Below are 18,888 nucleotides of genomic sequence, written 5' to 3' on the forward strand. Positions count from 1 at the left end.
AGCTTTTAATCTGCTGTATCCTCTTACCCACCCCCCCCCCCCCCCCCCACACACACACTCACTATAATAACCCTACAGTGCTGTAATGCACAGGCATGCTGCTGCTTGACCTCTGCTGAGAAGCAGGAGACTAACTTGCTGTCTTTGATTTCATTAATAAAGATGGACAGTAATGTCCCCGGATGGCTGTTCTTCAGAACCCTTGCAAAGCTTTCTTTGCAGACCTTCAAGTTGTCTTGTTTTGTAAAAAGCCGGCAGATCAAAAATACAACACAGGTTGAAAAACCAGCTGCTAAACTACAAGCAGAAGGCACTGGGCTTCATTAAGTTTTATTAACATTGAGTTGTGCTGAGATATAGTTTTCTTTTTTTAATGTTCATTCAGGACATGCAAACATTTCATATACACCGATGTAGACAAGCACCTGCCAAGTGGGAATATTCATTAAAAACCTTGATCTGTAGTCATTTACTTCAACAAACCACAAGCGCTTGTGTATTGTCAACCAGAAGCTTTACAAGTTTGCAATTTAAAATTTCAGAAAGCTTGGAAACTTTTTGTAATTGACAACAGCGCCCTCTGTTGATGGTTTGCTGGCGCTGCACCTGAATCTCAGAGCGTGTGTAAAGACAGAGAGGGAAAAGTTCACGAGAAACATTTTGGGCCCGTTATTTCAACGTTTTGTTTCTGCACCAAGCTGTTTCGATATAGGGACATCTCCAGTCGGACGCTTGTTGAGACTCAATTATGCGTTACTTTCAGTCTGCATCAACAAGACAGCAGAGCGATTATGTAAATGTTACAAGGCTGAAGAATCTGCAGCTTGACCGTCGGGGCTTGTTCAGGAAGTCACTGTGAAGGAAACACAAGTTAGTCGGGCAATTGGCCGAAACATCAATTTGCACCCTTTCTAAAGAGCAGAAGATGTGTTTAGAATTTAAACAAAGTGAATCACTTTCATTTTCTTCAGAGCGTGCTGGCAGGGAAGAGTCAGCCTTTTTATTATTAGGCATGTGAGGGGGGGGGGGGGGGGGGTTCAGGGCCTGCTTTTAACTGACCAAAGACTCGAATGGTCTCTTCTATCTCCAGCATTGCCCCTCACTGTACATGCAAGTAGTCTTCATCACGATGCCGACAGCGATCCTAGATTCTGAATTCATGGTTCAATACATCTGGTTGCTGTTTAGTAAGAAAAGCAAGAACAGAGACCTATAAATATATCTAATTAAAATCCCTGAGACAAATCCATCTCTGTAACGCTGGGGATTCATTTATATTTGCACTGTGTTACCATTACTGGACACTTGACAATGGAGGGGAAATGTTTCAGTACAGGATGTGAGGATTGCTTATAATGCTACACACACACACAGACACAGACACACAGACACACACACACACACACACACTGTCACACACACACTGTCACACACACAGAGGGACAAACACACACACACATACACTGTCACACACACAGACACACACGCACACACACACACACACACTCACTCACACACAGACACACACAGACACACACACACACACACACACACAGAGGATCAAGGTCAGTGCAGTGGTATTGAAGATCATAATGGAAGTGGGAGGTTAGTGAGCCACTGCAGTGGAAGTAACTAGTAGGACAACAGTGTGCACACGGCAATACGATGCATTCATCATACCATGTTTTTAATATCTCTGTGCTTTACAATGCTTCCCTATGCTTTACCAGACCTCTCTGTGCTTTACAATGCTTCCCTATGCTTTACCAGACCTCTCTGTGCTTTACAATGCTTCCCTATGCTTTACCAGACCTCTCTGTGCTTTACAATGCTTCCCTATGCTTTACCACACCTCTCTGTGCTTTACAATGCTTCCCTATGCTTTACCAGACCTCTCTGTGCTTTACAATGCTTCCCTATGCTTTACCAGACCTCTCTGTGCTTTACAATGCTTCCCTATGCTTTACCAGACCTCTCTGTGCTTTACAATGCTTCCCTATGCTTTACCAGACCTCTCTGTGCTTTACAATGCTTCCCTATGCTTTACCAGACCTCTCTGTGCTTTACAATGCTTCCCTATGCTTTACCAGACCTCTCTGTGCTTTACAATGCTTCCCTATGCTTTACCAGACCTCTCTGTGCTTTACAATGCGTCCCTATGCTTTACCACACCTCTCTGTGCTTTACAATGCTTCCCTATGCTTTACAATGCTTCCCTATGCTTTACCAGACCTCTCAGTGCTTTACAATGTTTCCCTATGCTTCACCATACCTCTCAGTGCTTTACAATGTTTCCCTATGCTTCACCATACCTCTCTGTGCTTTACAATGCATCCCTATGCTTTACCAGACCTCTCTGGGGTTTGCAATGCTTCCCTATGCTTTACCAGACCTCTCCGTGCTTCACAATGCTTCCCTATGCTTTACCAGACCTCTCTGTGCTTTACAATGCTTCCCTATGCTTTACCAGACCTCTCAGTGCTTTACAATGCATCCCTATGCTTTACCAGACCTCTCTGGGCTTTACAATGCTTCCCTATGCTTTACCGCACCTCTCTGTGCTTTACAATGCATCCCTATGCTTTACCAGACCTCTCTGGGGTTTGCAATGCTTCCCTATGCTTTACCAGACCTCTCCGTGCTTCACAATGCTTCCCTATGCTTTACCAGACTTCTCTGTGCTTTACAATGCTTCACTATGCTTCACCATACCTCTCTGTGCTTTACAATGCATCCCTATGCTTTACCAGACCTCTCTGGGGTTTGCAATGCTTCCCTATGCTTTACCAGACCTCTCCGTGCTTCACAATGCTTCCCTATGCTTTACCAGACCTCTCTGTGCTTTACAATGCTTCCCTATGCTTTACCAGACCTCTCAGTGCTTTACAATGCATCCCTATGCTTTACCAGACCTCTCTGGGCTTTACAATGCTTCCCTATGCTTTACCAGACCTCTCTGTGCTTTACAATGCATCCCTATGCTTTACCAGACCTCTCTGTGCTTTACAATGCTTCCCTATGCTTTACCAGACCTCTCTGTGCTTTACAATGCTTCCCTATGCTTTACCATGCTTTCACTATACTTTATTACACTACATTTTGATATGCTTTTACTGTGGGAACTTTTATAAGGGTTAGTCCTGCAGTGCTTCCCTGTGCTTGACCATGCTTTCACTGTGGGAACTTCTTTCTAAGAGTTTTCACAATGAAAAGGGATTTGCGTTGCATTCGTATCCACCCTGGGATTTCACTTCACTTCTTCTTTTCATGGGAAAGAAAGTCTGGGGGACGGATGATCTCGGTTGATTAATTATTTTTTTTGCATCCTGATGGCATATTATGCAGAAATAATTGATTGTTCTAGCAGCTCAGCCAGCTTTGGATGTCAGTGCTGCCTCTGAAATGTCACACGCGTGATGTTACAGCAGCAGGAGAATGAAAGGCGCACGCATCAAACACGTTCGGTTTGTTTTTTTCTCTGACTTTCAAGCCGCGATGGAGAAGAGAGAAGTGTTTGTAAGTGTTTTATTTTCAAATCACACGACACTTACCTTATCTCCGCGAAACAGCAAATCCAGCCCAGATTACATTCAAATCAACCCTGTTTGCTGCAAAAGGCTTAGTTTTAAATGGAAATCAACATTCATGTCAGAAATTCTTAATATATATATATATATATAATTTTTTCTTTAACTTTCTTTCATTACATTTTTCTTTATAATTTGTTGAATTTGTTCATGTGAATGCTGATTTTTAAATGGAAAAGCATGCACATTTTAAAGCGCCACTTTCACACACCTCTCAGCACAGTATAACAGCTAACCATGCTCAGTCTTCTTATTGCTTAGCTATTCTTGAAGCAGCCTATACAGATTACCAGGCAGCTCTAACCAAACGCTCCACTGTGCATGGAGCTGGTGTGTGCTGACAATTCAGATTGGATTACCCCTTTAAAGATCCTTGCTGCAACCATATCAATTTGGCCATTAGGTGGCAGCATGCTCTATGCAAAAAATCCATCTATAGAAACGTTCTACAGAACTCCAAGCTATGTATTATTCTATATAAGCAGAATTATATATATATATATATATATATATATATATATATATATATATATATATATATATAAATTATATCGCTGTCAGTGCTGTAGATTTTGCCCACATATGGATCTCAATTACTCAACATAAGAGAAGCCTTTACTGGTAATCAGGTGTGAACGAACATGTAAACTTAGCCAAGTTTTAGCAGAAAACGGCCTCTAATCCTAAACACGCCACACGGCTACCGTGTGAACCTTTACCAGCGTGACGAAGGCGAAAGCAAACTGATTGTGCAAGAAATGGGGGGGAAGAACTAAAAGCGTGCATGAGAGAAATGAGAGAGAGAGAGAGAGAGGGAGAGTGAGAGAGAGAGGGGGAGAGAGAGAGAGAGGGAGAGAGAGAGAGAGAGAGAGAGAGGGGGGAGAGAGAGAAAGAGGGAGAGGGACAGAGAGGGAGAGAGAGAGAGAGAGAGAGAGAGAGAGATAGAGAGAGAGAGAGAGAGAGGGGGGGGGAGAGAGGTAGTGGGAGCAATAGGAAAAACACACACTGACAAATTGATGGACAACATATGTGCAGTTGAGTCTGGGTGCGTACAGTAAACTGCATTACCTAATGCCTGACCTGAGCCAAATGCAGGGTGCGGGCTAATGCGGCTTAAGACAGCTACCGTGTGAAAAGCGCTCTGGTGTGTGTGAGAGAGGGACAGCTGATCGGTCACGCAGCTCTCCCAGGCCTGTTTCTGATGGGCAGGCAGAGGAGACAGACTGGGAGCTGTGGGAATTGCAGCCGAATTCACCTGCTCGATCTCAAGGGTACCGATCAATCAATACCAGCTCAAGCTTGAGGGGGGGGTCAGGGAGGAGAGGGGGGGGTCAGGGAGGAGGGGGGGAAGGCATGTTGTTTCTCTTTCACTGTATGAATCCAGTGCGTGCACATGCAAGGGGGTGCTCTTAACCTCGTGGATTAACACCGCAGCGCTGCTCTGCTTCAGAGCTGTACTGCCTGACCAAGTGATCTGCATAAGAGAGGGATCCCGGTTACCAGGGATTTCTCAAATCTGCTGCAGCTCGACTCCTGTAATTCGCTTCTACAGTGGCTACGACTGTCTTTGCACTCTTGTCAAACTATTAAAAGCGTTACACGGGACATATATCTATACTGTAGCCCACAAACAGTATGTTTGGGTATCAGCTTAGCTTTGGCCCAGATGAAAGAGCGGCTCGCTACTGAGCCACCGACTCAATTCAATCTCACTTGCATCTGATTTGAACCAAAATCCTGTAAAGCTGTTTATTGCCAACTATAAAACTATGAAAACACTAATGAACAGCACCATCTTGTGGTAAGGCTGTGCAGGCGCGTTCGCTATTTATTTATTTTTTGCTTACTTTCTTAGCTGATCGATCGGTTCATTGAGCTCTTCATTCACAATTGGTCTGTTGTCTCTGTCGGGTTCTCCTCTCAGAAGTATAACAGGCTAGTCATATTTGATGCTATAAACGGTTGTATTCCCTGCTAGGGTCTGAACGGTTTACCCTTATTTTCCAAACGGGAGGGAAAGAACACAGTAATAGCATCAAAATAACTGATAAGAAGTCAAGTTAATTGCCATTGATTGGTGATGGAAGAACAGCTTTTCTTGTTTGGAAATCAGCACACTAGTGAATGGATTTATTGAATACCTGCCGATAATTACTTCTTAAAGGCAAGGAACACTGCTATTATGAACAGCATGGCTAACGCCCCCCCAAAAAGTTCATAAAACAAGCGATTTCTGAGAAAACTCTTCTTAACATATGTCTTAAAAGTTGCCTGTGTGTGTGTGTGTGTGTGTGTGTGTGTGGCCTGCTCCTTGCCAGCTTCCCTTCCACAGCCTCACTTATCATCCAAACACAGACCATAGTGGAAAACCTCTGGAATCCTCCTGTCTCTCTTAACCCTCTACCAGGAAACACCAGTGGCATTTCTTCAGGCTGGAATCGACGACACTGAGGGGGGGAACGCTTGCAAATCAAAATCAGAAAGCATGTTTTGCAGTTCTGCCAGCAGTGGATCAAAGCCCCTGACTCTGGTTCATATCTGTTGTTCACATGGTCTAAGCTGTTTTAAATTAGCACCCTGAAGCCCTGTGGTTGGTGGGACGCGAGTTTGGGAGGGATCCAGCAGGCTGGCGTTTTAAACACTCAGGGTGGCACATGAAACAACATTCTCCTCCTCTGCGGAGATAGAGAGACTGCTGCACTGAAGCGGGCAGAGCTACACACCTCTGCTCAGTGCCTGTACTGTATATTACATGTACACATCTTTACACGCACCTGCTTGGAAATAAACTTGCATGCCTAAAGTGGTTCTAGTAAATCTTCGCTGTCCTGCACTGTTGTTCACTGTACAGTACATGTCTCAATTGTGCAGTTGTTTGAAGAAACAGGTGCTATAGCAAAAGTGTGTGTCCATTTTGAAACAGGCCATGTTGCACGATATTCTCAGTCTTCTTGTCTTGTCCTTGCACCCCAGCAGTGTCATGGCGGGCAGTCCAAGGACATGACTGGCTGCAAAGCATGTCAGTCATTTGAGGAAGCAGCTGGTTGGTTACTGACAGGAAGGAAGGCCCTGAAGGGGTGGGGATCATTTCATTATCCAGGTATACTGACCCAGGAAGTGCAAGGCAATGTGAAAGCAGGTCTTGCAGACAGAGATTTCTTTGACCAAGTGTGGTTTGTAAGTAAATGCTTTATGTATGTATGTATGTATGTGTGTGTGTGTGTGTGTGTGTGTGTGTGTGTGTGTGTGTGTGTGTGTGTGTGTGTGTGTATGCATGTTCTGTATGACTGTTCGGGAACAACACACATTTTTGTAACTAATAAGCAGGCCACTATGATAAAATGGATTACTCTTAAAAGGATATGCTGGTGATAATATCGCCTAATAACAGGGAGATAAACATTTTTTTCCAAATTGAAGACTTTACGCTACCATGAAATCTATGCATATGACCATGGCTAATAGTCTGTAATTGAGTAAACCGATTTCTCATCCTCAGTGTGTGTTGAGAGCCTCTACAAACCCAACACTAGACAGAATGTAGCAAAATGTAAAAATACTGTTCAAATATGTAGAGGAAGTGATTCAAATCAGAATGAGTCCAAATCAGGATTTGAAGATCTCTCTTCAAATCACAGTTATTCCCCTGCTTTAAATGATTTGATTAACGCCTCAGTCGCTGTGTGATCTCCTTTTAAATACACTCGATGGTGTCCTTGTAGCCACAGCCCTGGATCCAGTAACAGGGCTTCAGCGGTGCTGTCATTTACATGGAATCCATTCTTTAATAGAAAAGCCAACCGCGTGGGCGGTTTGGAACCCAAACAGAAAGCATGGAACTCGTCGCATCTACTTCCGGAGGCTGTTGTTTTTCAGAATGGATCTGCAGCGCATTACAGCAGCGAAGCGGGACGCAAGAAAAAGTTTGGGCTGTGAAGTTTGCGTGAAGCCTCAGATGGCTGGTCGCGGAAATTTGCATCGTCAATGTTTGAGCCCCTAATCCCGGTTCTTAGAGGGTCCGCTGGTTTGCAAGCGACTTTAATAAGCATCCCCTCCACATGATCACATGCTCACGGTAAGCGTCTGGGATAAAGAGAACCGAATAAACACACAAATATACGCCTGTTTAGGGGAGACAGCGGCTGCATCGGCGTCTGTCCGATCTGTCACGTATCCCGGGACTCATGACTGCATGCTGGATTTGCAAGCAGGCACGTATAAGACAGGCTGGTATCAGCACCTCCAGATCTCGTATTAACCCGCGGTGTTACTGCGCTCCTTGCGATTCATGAGCACGCAGTCTACGAGATGAATCGAGATGAAGCTGACGCGTGCCTGTCAGCTGGGGCTCCATGGGTTAGAAAGAAGCAGCTCTCGTCATTCTAACCTGCAGTTTATTAACACTGGATCGGGTTCAATTCAACTGGTGTCTAACTGTGGTCTAGTAACTCAGCTGTGTGTCCGCCGCAATGCGTTTTCATAGGAGGCTGTGTGGTCCAGTGGTTAAAGAAAAGGGCTTGTAACCAGGAGGTCCCCAGTTTAAATCCCACCTCAGCCACTGACTCATTGTGTGACCCTGAGCAAGTCACTTAACCTCCTTGTGCTCCGTCTTTCGGGTGAGATGTAGTTGTAAGTGACTCTGCAGCTGATGCATAGTTCACACACCCTAGTCTCTGTAAATCGCCTTGGATAAAGGCGTCTGCTAACTAAACTAATAATAGAATTACATGCAATGCACGTAGAATGGGGATGTTAATAAACATTTTCCAAGTCATTTTTTTCTAAATGTTTTCAATGATGTGAAGATCAGCGGTAGCGTTTATACTGTACAGGCTAAGATTATTTATTCCAAGTCTATATGCACTTGCAGACACCAGAGGCATATTTTCACAAAAAGCGTTTCCTCCAGTCTGTAATGAACTCCGATTTTTGTCTAAAGAGGCGGAAAAAAAGATTATTTGTTCTTTAAAAAAAAATAGAGGAGTTGATTAAAGAATCGAGGCAAGTGTTTGAAAATATATCAGTGAAAACCTGCATCAGCCACCGGCTGGACTGCACCCGTCAGCCATACAAAGAACGAGAAAGTCCGGCACGGAGGCACCTGTCCACCGCAGCCGCCCATGCGCAGACTCTGTGAACCTCCGCCTGCCGCAGGTGCTTCTGACACGAGCTGGTATTGGAATCAATCAGACAGGTGAGCGATTAGTTCAGGTGAATGTAAAGACAGGTTTAATGTATACAAATAAAAGTACAAGCGTGCATCCTGCCAGGAAATCAAGGGGCCCGAAGGCAATCTAAACCACAATAATCTCATTGTGTGTGTTTTTCTTTTTAATGAGCCTAAGAATCATGCTTTAGCGTTTACGTTCTGTGTGATGAAGTTTAATAGAGCGTCACACCTTTCAGATCGCATTTCCTTAATCCGCAGTTACACGCAGGGTACAGGAAAGGATTTACACAGGTACAGAACAGCGCGCTGCTGGGTTATTTGGTTCAGTTGTTGTCACTTGCGACTCCAGTCCAATCCTTGTTCCAACCAGGGCCAGGATTAAATCTAAATAAAGGACAGCTAAATCATTATAAAGAACAGCTGCTGTATGGCGGTGCCGTAAACGTGATTCAGTTCAGACACAGGTCCCTAATGACATCATTGTGTTCTGTAAATAATTAAGAACGCGGTTGATGTACTAGAATGGATTGACAGTACCACTGTTCTAGAGTGTTCAGGGTGGAATATCTTTGGCTGTGAAACACGTTTGAATATGGCCAGGATTGAAACTGACCCTCATCACAAACCCGCCATAGTAACTGGCACAGAAGTAAAGCAACACACACACACACACAAGAACAAAATAGACCCCTGGTGAGTGTGGGAGAGCAGTATTATGGTCACTGTGTTTGCTATTGCAGTCACACCCGGCACCATTTTAACGTGCAAATGTGTCGTTTTAATGTGGTGTTGTATTTAACTCGCGGTGAACGGCTCCCTCGAATGGTATACATGTTAACGGATTGGAAAAGTAATGGACTATTCTTTAGGCAAGCCTGCCGACTGGTGGAAGGTAATGGTGTAACAGATTTAAATATTCACAACGCCTTTGTTTTGTTAGCGTGTGCAGTATTTTCCTGAGGTCATTAATCCTCCCTATGTAGGTCCGTCTGTTCTGTTTCGTGTCATATTGACCAGGTGCAATTTCAAATGAATTCAAACCGCCTTTTAATTGACAACATAGTTTTTCTTTGTATAGCTTTTACTGTTTTATTTTAAATATTAGAACTTAATGTAAACTCTCGCTATATAAAACAAAAAGTACAAAAACTACATACAAAAAAACAAACGTATCCATCAGCAGTGTGGAGTAGTGGTTAGGGCTCTGGACTCTTGACCGGAGGGTCGTGGGTTCAATCCCCAGTGGGGGACACTGCTGTTGTACCCTTGAGCAAGGTACTTTACCTAGATTGCTCCAGTAAAAACCCAACTGTATAAATGGGTAATTGTATGTAAAAATAATGTGAAATAATGTATAATGTGATATCTTGTAACAATTGTAAGTCGCCCTGGATAAGGGCGTCTGTTAAGAAATAAATAATAATCATCATTTATTTGACTTTGCAACATTAACATTACCGTGTAAAGATAAGGACATGTTGTATATCGCGTTTATATTTCTTTTGTATTTTGTCCCTGTTCTGGCGCCGTACCTGTAAAGGGGTGTGCGCGAGTTAAAAGGCTGCCTGTTTCATCTCACTTTGCAGACTGTCGATCTGTAAACCCCGCCGTGTCGCACAACTGCGCCTTGCAGATTAAATCCACCGATAACCAACCATGGCGGCCAAGCGTGCAATGGTCATTTTGGCAAAAGGAGCCGAGGAGATGGAGACGGTTATACCGGTGGACATCATGCGTAGAGCCGGGGTCAGTTATATAACTAGCGTGTGTTTAATCCTCGAGCGTGTGTTCAATCTAATGTCGTGAGAAGGAACAAACATATCGGCCAGTCTGCAGTTTACACGGCCGCTCCAAATGCACGACCTCCCACGACTAGGCTAAAAAATAACTGTACACTTTAATAATATATTATGTCATGTTTTTACAACATGTGCTTGCTATATACGAGTAAGCGCCGCGCTAGTGCTTTGTGCATGTTGCCCTTATTTCTGTGTGCGATTATAATCAACATACGACATGTTTTTACACAAGAACTGCGAGTTACGGTACAAAGACTGTTGATATTATTGAAGTCCGATTATAATCGCCGTTCAGCTACTAGGATAGCAGGCAAGGCCTTAGTGTTTCTGAATTACCAGCTGGTTCTGTAGAAAGAAGCTGTGGATTGCTAGTTAACCTTACCGATGCATTACCGCAGGGTTGACAGGCGTGTCATTATCCAATCAAGTCCGGCGTGGAAATGGATCAGTTAAAGGAATGTGTTCTGTGATGGAAATAGACCCGCAGGCGATTGCAAATGTCAGAGTTTAGAGTGGGACTGCTTTGATAGTCATCTCTTGCATGCACACTTCCACAGTTTGTGTGAAACTGCTAAGCAGAGGTACAGACAGGTACATCATTTTATGCATTTAAAAGCACCTGCAATGTTTCAGAAATGTAAATCTTGTAAGATCTGTGCAGATCCTTCTTTTATGTAACTTCAGGGATTAGGAAGAGAAAAACAACTTGAGTTTAATAAGACACACCTGAGCTTGTTAGCTGTACACTGGGGCTAATCAAGCTGGTAGTAATATTATTATTATTATTATTATTATTTATTTATTTAGCAGACGCCTTTATCCAAGGCGACTTACAGAGACTAGGGTGTGTGAACTATGCATCAGCTGCAGAGTCACTTACAACTACGTCTCGCCCGAAAGACTGAGCACAAGGAGGTTAAGTGACTTGCTCAGGGTCACACAATGAGTCAGTGGCTGAGGTGGGATTTGAACCGGGGACCTTCTGGTTACAAGCCCATTTCTTTAACCACTGGACCACACAGCCTCCTGGACTAGGTGAATCTGCAATGCAATAGGAGTCTTGTTTCTGTCCCTTATTGTTCTAAGTGGAGCTGCTGCAGGTATAAAGGAGTCTCTGTGTTCTGTCCCAGATTTCAGTAACCGTGGCGGGACTGAGTGGGAAGGAGCCGGTGCAGTGCAGCCGGGATGTGCTCCTCTGCCCAGATGCCAGCCTGGAAGAGGCACGGAAACAGGTTCGGAGGGGTGAGGGGTAAGGGCAGAGGGGGGCATAGAAGGGGGGGAAATGGTAGATCAACTGTTTTGACTGTCGCCCAACAATAACATCCTTTCTGTCTTTTTTTTTTTTTTTCTTCAGGGTCCTTATGATGTTGTAGTCCTGCCGGGAGGAAACCTGGGAGCCCAGAACCTCTCTGAGGTAAGAGCGAGCTTAGATGGGAGGGTTTCAGCAAGGAGACCTTTCAGAGCAGGGTGCAAGTAACCTCCAAGGAAAGTACACTTGACATGCGCTAAAGCTTCCTTTATATCTGAAATGCATTGCAGTGCTGTAAATGTGAACTGCTTTTCTCTTGCAGATGAAGTCCTTTTAAATTGCTCCGCAAGCGACAGTCTTTGTTTTGTTTTATTCTTTTTTTTGTCAGTCCTCTGCTGTGAAGGACGTGTTGAAGGATCAAGAAAGCAGTAAGAGGCTGATTGCAGCTATCTGTGCAGGTAGGGAAGCCAGGGCTGGCCCCCTGTCTAACACTGCCAGTGACTCGGAGTGTTTTCTTCAGTTTTATTCAATGATCTAGTTGGTTTTGCATGCATCTCGCTGTTTCTCCCCTAACTGTATGCCCAGCATCCTCCACTCTGTTCTAGAATTCGCTGACATTCCGTCCGAAGCCTCCTGTGTTCCGAGGTTCCGTGCATTACTCTGCACGTGCTGTCGAGGGTTCAGAGTGATGAGTCTCCGCTCTCTCCTCTTTCAGGACCCACAGCCCTCCTGGCACACGGCATTGCCTACGGAAGCAGAGTCACCACCCACCCGCTGGCCAGGGACAAGATGATGACTGGAGGTAACGTGCAGCTGGGAGGGAGGCAAACAAGCTGCTGTTGCATGCAAGGCGGCAAATTGTAGTAGCACGTTGTGTCCAGAAGGGGGCAGTCTAAGCTCTTGGTTTTTTTTGTTTCGCCTCACAGCTGCAATTGATCTGAGCTTTTCTTTCAAGGCCATTTGCTGCCGGGCAGTACTTTAGGGATAATTCATTGCTGTTATTAAAATCATATAATCTAATATCCCACAGGGATGGCATTAAAACTCCCATTGCATAGCAGTCTGAACCTGTCCATATTGTATTGAGCTATATATCTCTAAAACCTGGGAAATATCGGACTGCTATGCATTCCCTATCCTGGTACTCAAAATAACCTTTCTGACCCAAAATCAGTGTAGTACTGAAGATAAAATGGCAAATAAACTACTGTATTCTCTTATTTTCTAAGTACTTTCATAGCTTAAAAGTAGTTGAGTTCACGCTGTCATGTCTCCCTGTGTCTCTTCCCTGCAGATCACTACAAGTACTCAGAGTCTCGCGTGGAAAAGGACGGCAACCTCATCACAAGCCGCGGGCCTGGGACCAGCTTTGAGTTTGCACTGGCCATCGTGGAAGCCCTAATGGGCAAGGAAGTGGCCGACCGAGTGAAAGCTCCTCTCGTGCTGAAAGACTAGGGACCAGCGCTTCCGCGGGATTCAAACCAATCAAAGAGAGCTTGTCCGGTGGCTGTCGTCTGTGGCCTTCTAATTGCACCTTCATCACATCATCTGCAAAACCCTGCGCACTTCGGTGACTGTACCCAGCACCCACGTTGGCAGAACCGCGCTGCAAAGCTGGAATCGCGGGCGAAATGTTTTTATGGCTTTTTATAGTTTATTTCTTGTGCTTTAACAAAGAGCGAGCGTCTGCTTGATCAAACTTCAATAAACTTGAAATGTAATCTGCCTTTGAGTGATTGTGTGAAATGTCGTTTTTTAAAAAGAAAAAGCTTACCGTCCCTGGTTTTAAAGGAGCGTTTGTATCCTTGAGAGATTGTCTGCTGTGTTGTTTTAGGGTTAAAGACGGCTCTTTGCAATCCAGGATCTTTTTAAATAAAATGTGCTAATGGTAAGATACAGTCACATTGATGTAGCATGAGCAGCCTCATAACCCACAGAGGTAATGCACAGGGGGTAGGAAAGGGGGCAGGAGGAGGTTGAATTCTCTGTGTGAAAGATGGTAAATCAGAATCTGAGCTTTGGGAAGGGTGAATCACACGATGGTAAGAAGGTGCCACTGTACAGCATCTCCAGTTTGGAGATAGAACGTGGTTGAATTATTTTCACACTGCACGCTGCTCGTTTTTGCTGCTTGCATGCACAGTTCAGCTCTTGAGCATGCAGCGTGCAGTTTTAGTGAGAAAGCACGAGTCTGGTGCCTGTAGGCATTAGTGCAGGTGAATCATTTCATTACTGTGATGTCCGGACTGTGACCAGCTTTAAAACGTCCTGCAAAGCAATCCAACGAGGAGGTCGATTAGCTGTTGTTGGCGAGTGGGGCGAGTCACAGTGTCGTCGCTAATTTGCATTGCATGACCCGATATGCAAATACACGCTGTAAGCTGTTTCCTGTTTGCTGTGATTGAGGAAACGAAGGATGCAACAACAAGGAAGAAGGATTTTTTTTTTTCAAGTTTGTTTATGTTGTCGCTATCATTACTTATCTTTTTAAAATGCATTATGCGCAGGGGTAAGTGAATGAAATTTAAACACTTTATAATAAATGGCGAATTGCTGTTTTCATATATTTCCGTTGTTACGTCTTTTCTAAGTGGTGGAGTATTTGTGTTAGCCTAAACGGAATTAATGAATGGCTGATGAATAGTTTATTTTAGAGCACAGTTCAGTGAGTACGTGATTACGCTGTGACTTGCGTAAATTGCGTAAGCCACGGTAAACACTTGAAGGAGTCTGCTGTGGTTTCTCAGGCTGCAGTTGCAAAGAAAGTTGTCGTGACAACATCACAGGCGCCGCCACGCCTTGTGATGAGATATGATTTCATTATTTTTCCATTTCATGTTGAAATTAAAAAAAAAAAAAAAAAAGATTAATTTTGTTTAGGAAATAAAAAATAAACAAATGAGTCGAAATGTAAATGACGTATTTAACATTTAATCATAATGTGATGTCTTTATTTTCATTTATAAACAAAAAAGTCTGAGGTCTCTCAAATGCTTAACTGGGACGGCCGCTTCTTCGGATATTTTTTATTTCTCCCTAGATATCCCGATAAAGCGGCACCGACTGATAGTACAGCGCCGAGGAGAGTGCGGCAAACTCACCATTTAAAAACTGTCACCTGAGCCAATCAGAAAGCAGTGTTGGGAGACAGACTCCCTTGTTGACCAATAGGGGCGGTGGGGACGCGAGTGGGGCGGGACGTTTAAGCAATGCCTGCCTCGGGGGAAACTACCTCTGACTGACAGCCGCTCCGGCCATTCGGAATCACGACAGTTGCCCTGTCGACCAATGACGGGTCCCCAATAGGCGAGTGGGCGGGGGTCTGCGGCAGCTCGTGGTGGGGATTCCAAAGCGGTAAAAACAAGCGGAGTTGCAGCAACGCAGGGTCGTAGATGGTCGCTGTCAAAAACAAAAGCTCTGGATTTGCTGTTGGTCTTGACAGGAAACTGACAGGTTAGACGTCTTGTTGTTATTTATTTGTTTCTAAATCGTGGCCCAGCTTCAGCAAACAAATTATAAAAACGTTGCTGTGCCTCAGAGGAGAAAAAGGCAGGGGGTTCGTCCCCAAATTGTGAAACCTACGCGTGTATCTCTATGCAGTGATCTACTAAAAATGTTGATACGGTAATATTAACTTGATTAAAATGCTAATAAAAAAATGACTTGTAATTATACGTGCTTGCGATGGGAATCTACCAGAACTGAAAGGTGCTTTCTTTTCTGTCAATATTATTTGATCTGTTTTAAAGCGACAGTGTACCTTTTAGGGCGTCAGGGCAACAGCTAGATCGTGTGTAATACAGTATTTATGTTTTTTTTGTTGTTTTTTTTAAAAATAGAAATATATGCAGGTTGTTTAATTTGGCTATTGTGACTTATTTAAAAACCGTGTTTGTTGTTGCTGTTGTCATTATTGTTCTTATTTAATTTGATCCATTTCGGCAAGTAAAGGGATTGCTAAAAAAAAACAAAACTGATCGTACAAAACTGCGTTTTCAATTGCGTGTGTTTGCAAATAATAATGCGTTTGGCTCGTCTTGTGTTAAGAGGACGCTGTGCGGCCGGGAGTGGGCATGCTCTGTATAACCCGGAGTGCTGCATGGCGCTGGCTTTAGCTGCATTGTGTTGCACCACTGCGCTGTCAGAAATAGGTGAGCTCCGCCTCTGCAACACGGATAAGATATAGTCGCAGGTGCTGTCATCTTCTGGTTGCACCTGGGACGAGTTACAGCAGGATGATAGAGGATGCAGCTCCCTGCAGCAGAACCGCACTGCACCGTGGTCTGTATATATATAATGTAACAAACAGGTGTAGTTCTTAACATTAGCATTGTGGATCTACATGTGTCAAGCATAGCTCATGGCACTAGTGATTTCTTCACGCTATTAAGTGCTGTTCAATGTCAAATGCAGCACACTAATACCATATTTGTATGATGCTCATTATACCAGCATGCTGTGAACAGAAGTATTTTTTTAACATTACAATCAGGTGGTGAATCCACACTGCTTCTCTAACAGACTAATGAAATGATACTAGCACGGGGGAGCAGGGGAGGCTTGCTGGCTTGCCAGTAAAATTAGAATTATTTACCGATGATCTTCCCCCCCCGCGTGTGTTTGAAGCGTGTTGGTGTTAAAATGTGTTCAAACAGGAAGACCTGAGAGCTGCCGTCAGTCACGCACTTCATGCAAGCTGTTGTGGCGTTTCCTCTTTGTCAGCGCCCCTTCTTTTGCACTTCAGCGTTGAGAAAGTCGCCATAAATAGCAACAGCCACACAAACCCCTTTGCAAAAGCCGAGCTGTGTCGTCAATAAAGGCAGGGACTCCGGCTCAGAGAGAGAACTCACAGGGCTCGAAGCTCACTCCAGTAAAGAATATTCTTTAAATGAACAGGACCCACAAGCTTGATGTCTGATAAATACCTTGTCGTGCCCTATGTAGCTGCATGGACAGCTCCTGTTAGTAAACCTACAGACTCAAGAGCATGTGTCTGATTCATGCTGTGATATGTGTGATCAGTTCAGAGCAGGGCACAAGGGAGGCTGGGAAATGCAGGTATGGGTTCAGGGCTATTTCGAGTTTCACTCCCAGTGAAGGGAACCTGTTGTGTCCCCTGATTCTCAGCACTCCCCCCCCCCCCCCCCCCCCACATGCCTGAAACTGTTCTGCATGGATTAAAAATCAACCTTAAATCACATTGCAGCCATGGGCCTGCTTCTGAACATGAAATCAATCAGGGGTGAGATTATACATTTAATGGATGCAGTAATGCCCCGTGATAGGCTCTCGTGTATTAGACAAGGCAGTGATGTTTTTATTTTTATTTACTGTAGACTTAAACACATTCTTTTTTTGTTGTTCATCTGATTTTTGTAACCAGAGCACCACATTGACCTCCTGATGCATATCTTTGTGCAGCAGGCTAGATCAGAGGGTGCATTTAACATTAAATAAATGCACTATCCCAACTGATGCACCATGCAGGCTCTAGCATATCCTGCAGAGTACTCTCCATATTGCTCCTTTAGGTTTTATAAGCTGTACCGGCTGTGTATCAGGAGGCTATGTGGTCCAGTGGTTAAAGAAAAGGGCTTGTAACCAGGAGGTCCCTGGTTCAAATCCTACCTCAGCCACTGACTCATTGTGTGACCCTGAGCAAGTCACTTAACCTCCTTGTGCTCCGTCTTTCGGGTGAGACGTAATTGTAAGTGACTCTGCAGCTGATGCATAGTTCACACACCCTAGTCTCTGTAAGTCGCCTTGGATAAAGGCGTCTGCTAAATAAACAAATAATAATAATATCCCTAGGTTGTCCTCATTTGACTTTCATTTCTGCCCCAGAGATTTAAGAAAAAAACATGTTCAGCACAGCAATATTAAACCCGTTCTAGGCTAGCATTTTATAGCCTGTGTGTGTGTTTGATCAAGGCTTATTCCTCACAGTGTTCATTGACCTTTTTAGAGGTGACTCGTGTTAGTCATTTCCATAAGGTGTATGGTATAGCAGATTTCTACAGGGAGATTAATGTATTGAAATGTTCTAATAGTTTTTGAAATGCACCAGTTGACATTAACCGACCTGGAGATAAGTGAGATTTGTGCAGAACACTGTTCATTTTGTGGATGAATTCTATTCAATAAAAAAGCCGTTATTTTGCCAGTTAAAGTGGCATGTGATTTATTATGTGATTAAGTGGAAATTTTTGCATGTTGTTTGTTTAGAAAAACAAAAATTAAACTCCTTTAAATGTGTAGGAGTAAAAAGGATTACGATTATGTGCTGAAATTATAATCTTTCATATTGGGCGGCATCTTAATATTCCAGTATTATTATTTTACTACAGTAATCCTCTCATGGAAAATGCAATTTGTATTCCCAGATCCCCTGTTTGCATCAGCAATCTCATCTGCGGAGCGAGCAGGCATACCCTCAACAGGCTTACCGCACAGGAAAGACATTTGATGTATTTCAATAAAATGAAATGAGGCATTACAGGACGGTGTGTATGGCACAGGTGCGGCACTGTGAAGGGCATCGCAATAAAAATCAGCACATTGCAGGTAGTGCATATGTGAAGGGCAATCTCTCAGACATCTCTATTATAATATGAAGCTTGACAAGCCCACAAATGTGGCCATCCTTAGTGACTTTATCGATGACAGATTTTAAAATGTTGTGTTCTGCTATTCCTTCTTTGCTTTGGCTTGCACTTTGCCCCAAAGTAGGGGGGCTTAAACGCGTGAACCAGCCTGAAAAACTCCAGTGTCTGAGCAACATTACCAGTATCTGACAGTGCGGCACCCAGCAGAGTAATCTTCCCGTTCTTCAGACTGTGTTGGAGTAAGATTAGATTTGTGCTTTTTATTTTTCTGTAAAGTGGAAATCTCTCTTTTAATTCCTCACTCATCAGTCGAATGCTGCAAGTCTCTGCTTCTCGCTTATGGTGTTATGGTTTGCGGCAGTAAAAACACAGCCAAGAAAGCGTTGGGCATAAGCCTGCCAGCACACACTACAGGCGTTATGTAAAGTAAAGCACGGACGGGACGGGACGCGAGGCGACACGACGGGACAGGGAGAAA

General features: G+C 44.0%; 2 protein-coding genes across 8 annotated transcripts in view; both read left to right on the plus strand.

The window, feature by feature from the left end:
• Positions 1 to 10,306: 10,306 nt before the first annotated feature.
• LOC131698810 (protein/nucleic acid deglycase DJ-1) lies at positions 10,307 to 13,537 on the plus strand. The gene is made up of 6 exons (XM_058992993.1): positions 10,307 to 10,503; positions 11,687 to 11,788; positions 11,911 to 11,970; positions 12,194 to 12,263; positions 12,521 to 12,607; positions 13,100 to 13,537. Exons 1-6 carry the CDS (start codon positions 10,414 to 10,416, stop codon positions 13,258 to 13,260), a joined length of 570 nt encoding a protein of 189 aa, XP_058848976.1. The 5' UTR covers positions 10,307 to 10,413; the 3' UTR covers positions 13,261 to 13,537.
• Positions 13,538 to 13,997: 460 nt separating this feature from the next.
• Positions 13,998 to 18,888, plus strand: part of LOC117425407 (voltage-gated potassium channel subunit beta-2) — a 57,151-nt gene continuing 52,260 nt past the window's right edge. For 4 of the 7 annotated variants that reach the window (XM_058992985.1, XM_034042322.3, XM_058992991.1 and 1 more), the window contains exon 1: positions 15,101 to 15,258. The gene's annotated coding sequence lies outside the window, so the exon portion shown is untranslated. Of the gene's footprint in view, positions 14,315 to 15,100; positions 15,259 to 15,407; positions 15,430 to 16,065; positions 16,087 to 18,888 lie in introns of those variants that run through there. The other 3 variants (XM_058992987.1, XM_058992989.1, XM_058992990.1) reach the window with 3 other exon arrangements.

The sequence above is a fragment of the Acipenser ruthenus genome, chromosome 20, assembly GCF_902713425.1.
Source record: "Acipenser ruthenus chromosome 20, fAciRut3.2 maternal haplotype, whole genome shotgun sequence".
In the NCBI taxonomy this organism is placed as follows: Eukaryota; Metazoa; Chordata; class Actinopteri; order Acipenseriformes; family Acipenseridae; genus Acipenser; species Acipenser ruthenus.

What these genes read in the sequence shown, in the direction of transcription:
- LOC131698810 (XM_058992993.1), top strand. Translation starts at nt 10,414, where the DNA reads ATGGCGGCCAAGCGTGCAATGGTCATTTTGGCAAAAGGAGCCGAGGAG. An exon ending in TGGAAGAGGCACGGAAACAG is followed by an intron (nt 11,789 to 11,910) that starts GTTCGGAGGGGT and finishes TTTTTTCTTCAG; the next exon opens with GGTCCTTATGATGTTGTAGT. An exon ending in GGACAAGATGATGACTGGAG is followed by an intron (nt 12,608 to 13,099) that starts GTAACGTGCAGC and finishes TCTTCCCTGCAG; the next exon opens with ATCACTACAAGTACTCAGAG.